Source organism: Mandrillus leucophaeus, unplaced genomic scaffold (genome assembly GCF_000951045.1).
Source record: "Mandrillus leucophaeus isolate KB7577 unplaced genomic scaffold, Mleu.le_1.0 Scaffold1046, whole genome shotgun sequence".
NCBI lineage: Eukaryota > Metazoa > Chordata > Mammalia > Primates > Cercopithecidae > Mandrillus > Mandrillus leucophaeus.
Window position 1 is genome coordinate 710,917 of NW_012098610.1, and position 10,140 is coordinate 721,056.

The 10,140-nt window shown below is 42.3% G+C and overlaps 1 protein-coding gene across 1 annotated transcript in view; it reads right to left on the minus strand.

Moving 5' to 3' along the window:
- Positions 1-1,319: 1,319 nt before the first annotated feature.
- OPHN1 (oligophrenin 1) overlaps positions 1,320-10,140 on the minus strand; it is a gene marked incomplete at its 5' end in the record, with an annotated part of 249,567 nt that continues 240,746 nt past the window's right edge. The window contains 2 exons of the mRNA XM_011980563.1: positions 1,320-5,099; positions 6,349-6,390. Of these exons, the coding sequence (XP_011835953.1) occupies positions 6,357-6,390 (34 nt within the window). The remainder of the gene's footprint in view (positions 5,100-6,348; positions 6,391-10,140) is intronic.

The window sequence follows — 10,140 nt, forward strand, 5'->3', positions numbered from 1 at the left end:
AGAAAAAGGTCAGTGGAGTTGCCCATGTTTTCATTACAATGTAGGCTGTGCTATAATTAACATCACAAAATAACAGAATATCAAAGCTGAAAAGATCCTTTGAGAGTACCTGGTTTAAAGGCAGAGAATTTGAGGCCTAGAGAGGGAGAGGGATTTGCTCAACATTAAGGGGAGGCAATGATAGCGCTGATTCTGGACCCTGAGGGCTCCTGAAAGGAGCTCTTCCCATGTCCTCATGTTGTCTTTCCACTGCTTCTACTGCTCAGAGATTTGAAAGCCAAGTACTTTTCAGTCTTCTTATTCCCCAGGCTGGTTTCACTATTCTTTGAGGTGGAGAAACTTTGTCATCAAAGCACATGTCAAAGGAATGCAAAAAAACAGGTAGCTATGGACTCAATCTTTGTACCCACTCCCAACATACCAGACCATTCTTATCCACCACTTTTGGTCTTTGTCTCACCAAAAGGACTCCTTCCTCAAGCTCCTTTGCTGTCTCAAATACCTCATATCAGTGCTTCTCATACTTTAATGTGCATAGGAGTCTCTTGGGCATCTTGTGAAAGTGCAGATTCTGATTGATTCCAGATGCTGGAGTGGGTCCCGAGAATCTGCATTTCCAGTAGGCTCCCAGGTAATGCTTATGTCAAGGCTGATGATGAACCACATTTTGAGTAGCAAGACTTAAAGATGTTTATCATTCCTATTTCTAATAATCTTCTCCATTTACCTTTGGGATTTCTTTTCTTTACTACTGGGGGCTGTGAATTGTATTAAAAATGGAAATGGGAAGGCCTCTGTAGTTTCCAGTTAACCTAGCTGTATAATCTTGGACAAATTATTTCTCAGCTCCCTAAGCCTCAAGTTTCCTTATCTGTAAAATGGGCCTGTCACCTGTCACATAATGATGTTGTGAAGGCTGAGAGAACTGTGAGGACATTGTTCAAAGTAAACTATAAACGGAGACTCCTAGGTGCAAAAGAACTCTTTACCTAGGTTTCCTTAGATTTGTAGAAGTCAACACAAGCAGTAGGTAGGGAGTGGTTTCATGTACCATCATGTCTCAAAGATATGCTCAAATATTGTTTCCATGACAAAACTGCAGATGGAGGCCACTTATATTAGACAGTCTACATACTTTATTGAAAGTCACATGAATGAGCCCCAGGATCTCATTTGTTTTATTATTTTGATATAGCATATGTCTTTCACACAGACACTCTTTCTAGCCCTCTACTAATGCCCTTGGCATCAAGTGCTTCATTTCCCCCAGGAAAATGAAGGCTTTTCTTTATTGAAAACTTATCTTTAAGGTATCTTGATTCTCTCTGAAATTTTTTATTATTTCTGACACTTTTTCTGGGCTTGTAATGTGTCAAGGCCACTTATCTGCAGCTACCTTAAAAGTAGTATAATTGATCTACGTTCTCTCAGAAGCAATTTTTTCCTAGTCACAGAACTATTTCTTCTTTTACTACTTTATTTGTTCTAGTTATTACAGAATCAAAGAACTTCTTGAAAAGAGAATACTTTCCCATGATAACCAATTACTTTAGAAATACTCTTCATGACACTATAATTGAAATTAGATGCTAAGTTTTGTCCCTCAGTGACTGAACACCCCCAACCTTTTAAAAAACAAAAACTTCAAAAATAAATATTCAGTATTTCTTTTCGTAAGCCACCTCTTGATTTTGCTATCACCACGGAAAAATTTGTAGAGATTTGACCCCAATACATCAAGTACTGCAGAGGCACCAAGACCTTTTCTCCTTCTAAAACTGCATTTGTGGATGTCACCAGTCTCTTAGGCTGAAACTGAAACTGCCCATGCTACAACCTTGGCGAAGTACGGAGACACCTGTGAGGACCTTTTTACTTTTTGAAAAATGGCAAGGCAAGGACTTAACAATTACCAACTAAAACACAAATCCTTCACTTCACAAAATAAAATTAGATGATCATCTTACAAACATTACCAAATGTGTAAGCTCAATATGAAGAGAAAGCCTAACTCAGCAATATCTTCCAGCCCAATTTGCATTTCCATATAAACTGAACCTGCATCCCCTCCCTCCTTCAAATGTTTGCCTTTCAATATTTCACAGGCAGGCAAGAGTCAAGAGTCATGCCAAGTCTAGCAATGTGGCCTCTGTTCAAACACCTACCACAGTGTGGCAAAGGGAAAACAGCATGGGCTAAAAGTGGCCTGGATTCAAATCACAGTTCTTTTATTTACTTTCTATGTATCCTTGAGCTGGTTGCTTTAGCCCCTGGGACATAATTTCTTTCTCTCTAAACTGAGAATAATACTTGCATGTATATGAAACACTGAGCACTTAATAAATATGTGCTTAATAAATGCTAGGTTCTTTGTTATCCCTGCCAGTTCATCAGTTTCAGTTCATCCATTGCCAGATTCTCTAACCTGCTGGTCAAGGTATGTTGATAATTTCCTATAGTTGCCACTCTTCTATTATCACCCTCTTCCCATAGCCTCTGCAAAATGACTACCCATTCATCAAGCCTAGGCCAAACCAGTCTCATTCCATGATAGCACGCCTCAGCACAGGAGCTTTTTGCACTTTAAGTCAGAGTGCCAAAGAGAGGCGCTGAGATTCATTCTTTGACATTCTTAAGGTATAGACCAGAGCAAGGGCAGAGCTACTCAGCCACTGCTCCCTGGCCTCCGGGCAGACTGGTGGTCCTCAGCTCTCCACAATAGGCCCTTGATCTGTGTCCCAGGCAACACACAGCAATCTCATGACATTTCTGGGACATATTTTCTACTGGGATCACAGCAACTTTCTAGGGCTCTCAATAATCTTCCAATGTTTACATTGGTGATTGTGGCATTTTCCCCCAAGAAAATCAGAGTCAAACCATGTCTCTTTAAAGGGACTGTGGCCCTATTAGCCATGCTTTCACGGCCAAAAGCTGCACACCTGTCTGCTTTATTCAGGATAGAGCAGGGAGGCCACAGCCCTGAAACCAGGGCTTAAAAATAAAACCACTTACTAGGTGAGGTCAGTAAGGCCTCACAGAGACTACTGTTGGGGGCAAGCAGCAGGGTAAATGATGGTGACTTGACTCTTTTACTCCTGGTTTCTTAGCAACCTGGCCTTTGAGACTGGGTACAGTGGAGAGGGTTCAATGGGGCCACCTGGATATGCCTTGATTTAGAATGGCTTCAAATTTCCACTCAATTACTTTCAAAAAGGCTCTCAGTGTACTTGGCCTTACATGTTCCTAACTCACCAATAAACCATGTTTGGAATTCAGTCTTGAAAATGACTACTGCCTTTCAGTAGCACTGTTCCAAATGCATCTCTGAGTGGGGTTTGCGCATGAGTGTGCATGCACTCACTCTCTATCTCTTTATCTAGGTTTCTCTGTCAGTACTATACTCAGTGCACTTAATAGGGCCTTGGTGGAAGAGTGCAAGTAGGAAAGCTCTTTCCCTCACACTGGGCAACATTATAATTATACAGACTCTACAGACAAGCTATGGCCCAGGCATCTGCACAGAAACAAGTACCAATGCTCTTTCCAGCAACTTCCCTTCAACAAACAGGAATCAGAAATGTCCATTCCTCAGATTTCTGCCCCATTACACCAATTTTTAGGTCCTTTCCAATAATAGAGATAGCAAATGAAAGGGACCTGGCAGGGGATTATGTCTTAACATTTTTCACTTGGTGACAAATACTCAAGAAACAGGGTAAAAGCCAACCCCCAGAAATGATGGCCATTAAAGCCACAAACCACAAGGTCCCTTGCTAGATAAGTGTGATACAATGGGAAAAAAAAAACTTGCATAGGAGCCCAGGACCTGAGATCTTGTCCTGGTGTGATCATTACCTTGCTCTGCCTCAGTTCCCCCAACTGGAAACTGGGCAGTTAGACTAAATGATTTTGAAAAGCCCTTCCAATCAAGGGCTTATATGGATTGCAAAAAGGGTATTTTACTCAAGTGCTGTGGTTCTTAACTTTTTTGGGTCACAAGCCCATTTGAAATTTAGCAGAACATTATGGATTATCTCCCCAGAAAGGGCATGTTGTCATGGAATTGTGCATACCATCTCCGGGGCTTCATGGAGTTTCTGAGTCCATGGACACTGGGTTAAGAACTGCTTTTTTCAGGAGATAAAATAGTTTATGTGCAGAAGGCAAACATGAAGCAACAGTGACAGCTGCCTGGCCTCAATCCATGTTAACAATTTTTCTAGCACTTGACCCCAAAATAGAACTCCTGCAGGACCAAACACAGTCTCCCTTTTTTTTTTAAAGAAATGTGTTCAGCTTTTGTTTGTTTCTTGATTGCTTGGAAAGGAAGCTGTCAAAAAATAAAAAAATAAAAAAAAAAAAGGAGAAAGAATAATCCAAATAGACCTAGGCTTTGACATGCAAAACATGCTTTGCAGATTTGTCCTAAGTGACTGCGTGTAAGAGCAGGAAGGCCACCTTCCTAAGTCCACATGGAGGGGCTGTGGGGGCATCACTCATCCCACTCATGGCCCCGCAGGAGCAGGCAGGCTCTTGGCAACATACTGCAGCACCAGAGCACCGACATGGCACCAGTGTCCATATCCTCAGTAGGAGACATGTTGAGATTCTCCAATGTTCAGCAAACATTTCTATTTCCCTCCAACCAACGTAAGCAATGGCCCCAACTCAAGTGGCCTTCAGTTCAAGGTAAGACCCCTGAGATCAGTCTTTACCCCCAAAACTCTCAGAGTTCAATGGCCCTCTGAGGAAGCAGGAAGTTCAGGGTAGAGTTGAAAACTGAGCTCCCCTCTTCAACTCAGGTAAGTGGGTATCTTGGTTTTGGCAGAGTCTGGCTTGAGGGAGTCCAACTCTTCACAGTGTTACAGGAACTCAAAACAGACCTTCTGAGGGGATGAAGACTGAATACAAAGGAGATATAAACAACTGTCTAGGACATATGCTCCTTATTTTATGGTCTCCCAGAGAGAGCCTGAAAGTGCAAGGCTAGGAAGGAGCTGCTCTTCAACACAAAATGACTCCGCACACAAAGGTTTGAAGAAGAAAGACTGTTTCAGAACCTGCAAAGGGTCCTCTGAGGCCAAAGCTTTTAAAACCTGAAAGAGAAAGAAGAGAGTAGGGAATTAGCGAGGACTGGTCAAATACTTACCAGCCACTGATAAGTGGGGCTTCTCTTGGTAGGTAGGTAAGCCTATAATTGGTAACTCATCTTCTGAGCAACAGGGGATTGCTGGGCAAAGGCTCTTACAAGTCAGATCTCATGAAACAGGCCTAAGATGGTGCTATGACCAGGGTTGGACACTTTGTGCCTTTGACCTAGACTCAAATTCCCCAAAATCTACATGGAGAAATAGAAGCCTGATACTAGGACCTCTGAGATTACTTCCCACATCATGCCCACTGCCTTTATGGTCGTACAATAACTACAAACTTCCTTTTAACAGGGACTTCACCTCCACAGGGGCTGATAAGGAGAAGTTTATCTACTCATGGACCTCTGAGGACTGGCAGTGACAGGGAAAAAAAGAAGGTTAGGGAGCACATGAAAAGCCAAGCTCCAGATACTTGGATCTCATTTATGTGTGTATCAGGTCACATCATGCCAGCAATCTGATAGTCAAACAATCAGAACTCCTACAGTAGAGAAAGGAATTTCCCTGACATCTGAGTCTCCTGTGACCTTTGCAAGTCACTTATCCCCTCTGAACTTCAGTTCCTTTATTTGTTGAGTTAGAACACATGTTATCCTCCCTTCTCCTGGCATGTGATATGCATCAAATGAAATAATGAAAGTGAAAGTGCTTTGCATTGGACAAACATAAAGGACTAAGAATGAAGGTTCAGGTGGGTAAGACTGAAATAATGATTTGGTCTGTAGGAATGAATCCATCTACAGATACTAAGGTAGCCTCTTGGTATCTGTTATAATATCAAAAAGGAGGTTCCTGGTTTCCTTAAAGGCCTGAGAGGTGTCAAAGTTAGAAGGTTCCAACCTTCTCATTTTAGAAACTGGGAAACTGAGGCTCAGAGAAGGAAATGTACTTTCCCAAAATGTCACAGCCTAGGATTCTTAATAAATTTGATTCAAAGGCAATCTGTGAAAGCATGTCATAGTTTGGCTAGGAAAAAAAGAAACAAAAGAGGAAGGTTACTTAAAATCACACAAAATTGGAATTGAAAGTCACTAAATTTAAGAGTCATGCAGTGATAGGGTAATGAACTGAGGCATAGAAGTGAGTTCCCACCCTTCTGATCTACATGTTATTCCAGTCCTCAAAATATCAGATCCCGTAATGAAGGCTTATGTGGAACAAGGTTCTGTAATCAGGGATAGGGACTACATACCCGTAGCCTCAACTTTCATCTCCAGGAAGTCTGCCTTGAGAACTGTGGATAAAGAAAGACATTTCACTAAGATTCTAGAAATCAGGATTGGAAAGGTAAATTGGGGGAATGGAGGACCCTTCCAGGCCATTGCTAAAGAGGCCATTTGAAAAATGGAGAAGTGATTCAGCCCAGATGTTTCAAAACATCTAGCTCCATGCTTATAGCTGGGGCTCCTTCTCTGGCAGGCTTAAAGAGCCCAGCATCCCAGACGTGAAGACATCTTTCAGGCACCAGAACAATTCTCTGAGTACCAGACTATGTGAAGCTTGGAGAACCCAGGGAAGCTGGCTGCAGACCACAAACTACATACTGTGATGATCTCTAACAGGGATAAGGGTGAGGACACAGACAAGTACCATGTGAAAGATGAATCCTCCTTTGCCTAGAAGACCAAACCAACCTTGTCCAGCCTCTTGATGTGCTTGGATTAGTTCTAAATTACCCTTGTCTGGGGACAGCTGGGGGATGAGAAAATCTTGGCAAATGAAACCCACTATAGTGTGGCCAGAGCATTGCGTGTAACAGTTGGTCCCCGGGGCTATGTCTTCAACCCTCTGTTTTTCTCTTCTCTCCAGTCTGTTTACACTTACTCCCTGGAGGATCTTATTCCCATCCATGGTTTCAATTGCCACCAAACACTAGGGACCTCCCCGCAACAGGCTACTATTCACATTGTAGCGTATGTGAATAGCCCCCTCACCAAGACTTATATAGTGGTTGTACTCACCCACTATATACCAAAATCTATGTATACGTACCCAAAATCTATGTATACGTACATCCAGCTCCAACTGCGAGCCTAAGTTGCAGTTACCCACTGAACATCTCTACCTAAGTCTCTAAGTGTCTTTTTAAAATTTGTACAAATTTAACAACTGTGTCTTCAAAATCACTGTGTCCAAAATTGAGCACGGCATCTTTCCCATAAAACCTGCTTCTCCATGATTAATTATTGTACCATCTACTTAAGTGCCCAAGTTAGACTTTTCTCTTTCTCAGTTCATCAATGTTCCATGTTTGAAAACGTAGCAAGGTCTTATTGAGTCTTTCTCAAATCTGTCCCTTCTATTCCATTCCCACTGGGAATGCCATAGGCCAGGGCTTCCCCGACTCTTGCCAGGACAATTAGTTGCCTTAACTGGTCTCCAGCCTTTACTCTCCCATCTATCTTTCCCACTACCAAAGTGATCTTTCTACAACTTGGTCAGCTCAGAATGTGACTGTCATGCTTGAAGTTCTTCCCCCCTTTCTATGACTCATCCACATATGGACTGCAGTATAAAGACCAAGCACCTTAGTATGTTATACAATGCCTTCACAATCTGGCTCCAATTCATCTTTCTGGTCTCACCCCCAGCTAAGCTTCCCTCTTTTCACTGCCACATTCTAGCCAAAGTGGAACGCTAATAACTTCTGAAACCATAAGCTGTTGGGCCTCTTTGAAATGTCCTCCCCTCCTTTATGTTCTTGATGAGCCATTACTCATTTTCTTCTTAGTTATTATGTTTAAATTGTGTAAGGGAAATGAATAAGGGGTTGATGTCATTCAAATGCTAGGCTGTAGTCAGGTATACAAATGAGGACCAAAAAGGGGCAAGACAAAGTTTAAAAAGATCATCATTTTCATTAGAGATGAGAGAAGAACTTAGCAACAATGACTACAGATGGGACTGACTGTGTGACTGGTCTGAGGATCTTGAGCAGAGGCCAGCCTGTGGAAGCACTGATGCAAGTGGTGGTTACAAGGTGGAGGCCTAGATGGAAGGGATGCTTTCCCTATGTGGATGCTGAGTGGGAGGAGCCTGTGGGTACCCAGGATGTTAGCTCACGACATACTGGAGAGCAGGTGTACCTACTTTGGTCTTACCTACATTCCTGCCAAAATGGAATCTAGGAATAAAGAACAGGATTAAATCTAGGTTCTAGAAGACCAGACACAGGGTGAGTAGAGTGATACTCTAGCCTGAAGTGCCTGCTTTGGTCATAGCCCTTGTAGGTTGTGGTTGATCTAAGGCTTCCTTGAGCACTGGCTGACAAAGCCCAGCCCATTGGTAGTGGCTACTCATCTTTTCATACTCTCAATACCAGTTTGGCTATAGCTTCCCTCTTGTAAGTCTACCTGCCTTAAAAATTCTATTGGACTTTCTTCCTGCTTCTTACATATTTCCTTCTCAATGCCTTGGTTTCCTGTCCAAGCTTGCAGATCAATAACTCCCCCCACAACATTGTTTCTGTCTAGTTTTATTCTTTTTTCAAGCCCCAGCTCATATATTACCTCCTCTAAAAAGCTTTCCTATAGACATATTCAGTTCATTCCAGTTTACATCGTTCTATTTCCTTGTTATTTACTTCTCAAGTGGTTTATTCTAGGGAGGCATAGGCCACCTTATTAAGAATATTTGAGACTCTCGTATTCTCCCTTCTTCTTTTCTTTTCTTTTTTTCTTTTCTCAAGGGAGATATTTGGTTAAGCTTACTTTAAAAATTTCTGAGGTGAAAACTTTTATCTTCATGCTATCAGTAACAGAAATCTGGTGCCTTGATCTGACTTTCATCCGCTACGGTAGAATGAATGGTAAATTATTGTCGAAGGAGAATTTGGCCCAGCCTGAGGTTCCAGGTGTCTCACTGACAAGCAGAGCTAGAATGAACTGCTGTGCAGAATCATGTCCTAGTGAGTCAGTCCCCATAGTTTTGACTAAAGGATGGCAAATCCACCCCAACTCCACTGCTGGGAAAGGTATATTGTTCTGCTTTTAACTGACCACCTAGAAGAGTTCTGCTCCTGTCACCTGTTAGGAAGAACAATTTCAAACTCTCTGATAACCAACAAGGATCAAACTCGCAAAAGTGTCCCTGAAGGCTAACCAAATATTTCTCCAGATGTTCTAGTCCAAAGGGTCCTAAATTCCAGGCCTTGGACAGTCTGCACCAGCACTTGAGAAGTTTTAATAACAAACTAATGGAAAAGAAGAAAGAGAGGGAGGGAAAAAACAAAATAAAACAAAAAGTCACATTCCCAGGCCTCACTACTAGAGATTCTGTTTTAGTGGGTCTAGAATGAAATCCAGGAATATGTGACTTTTTTCTCCACGTTTCCAAGTGACTTAGATGTGCAGCCAGTTTGAGAACCATTGCCTAAGTCCAGTGTTTACCCTTGAAATGGGGGCCCAAAGGCTGTTTATGTTAGAGTATAATATTCTACATATCCCTGTCAGCTGCCCTTTGAGTATATAATGGAATCTAAATAAGTAAACTAACAAAAAATAGAGCCACATTGGGTGTAAAGTCTTTGAGATACTGCTTGGTGTGTATTCGCATGCACATGCACACACAAGTGTGCACATATATATGTGCTTGTGAGACAGAAAAGAGAAAGAGGAGCACAGAGAGAGATGAAGAAATGGAGAGGCAAAGAGACAAGAGATACAAAGAGACACAGGAAGAGAAAAACAGAGACATATAGAGTGACATGAACAGAGAAACGGACAGATAAAGACAACTATGGGGGACACAGGCAGAGAAACACAGAAAAACAGAAAGAGATTGAGAATGACAGAGACACTGGCTGGGTGCAGTGGCTCACGCCTGTAATCCCAGCACTTTGGGAGGCTGAGGCGGATGGATCACCTGAGGTCAGGAGTTCGAGACCAGCCTGGCCAACATGGCAAAACCCCGTCTCTACTGAAAATACAAAAATTAGCTGGGCATGATGGCGCGTACCTGTAGTCCCAGCTACTAGGGAGGCTGA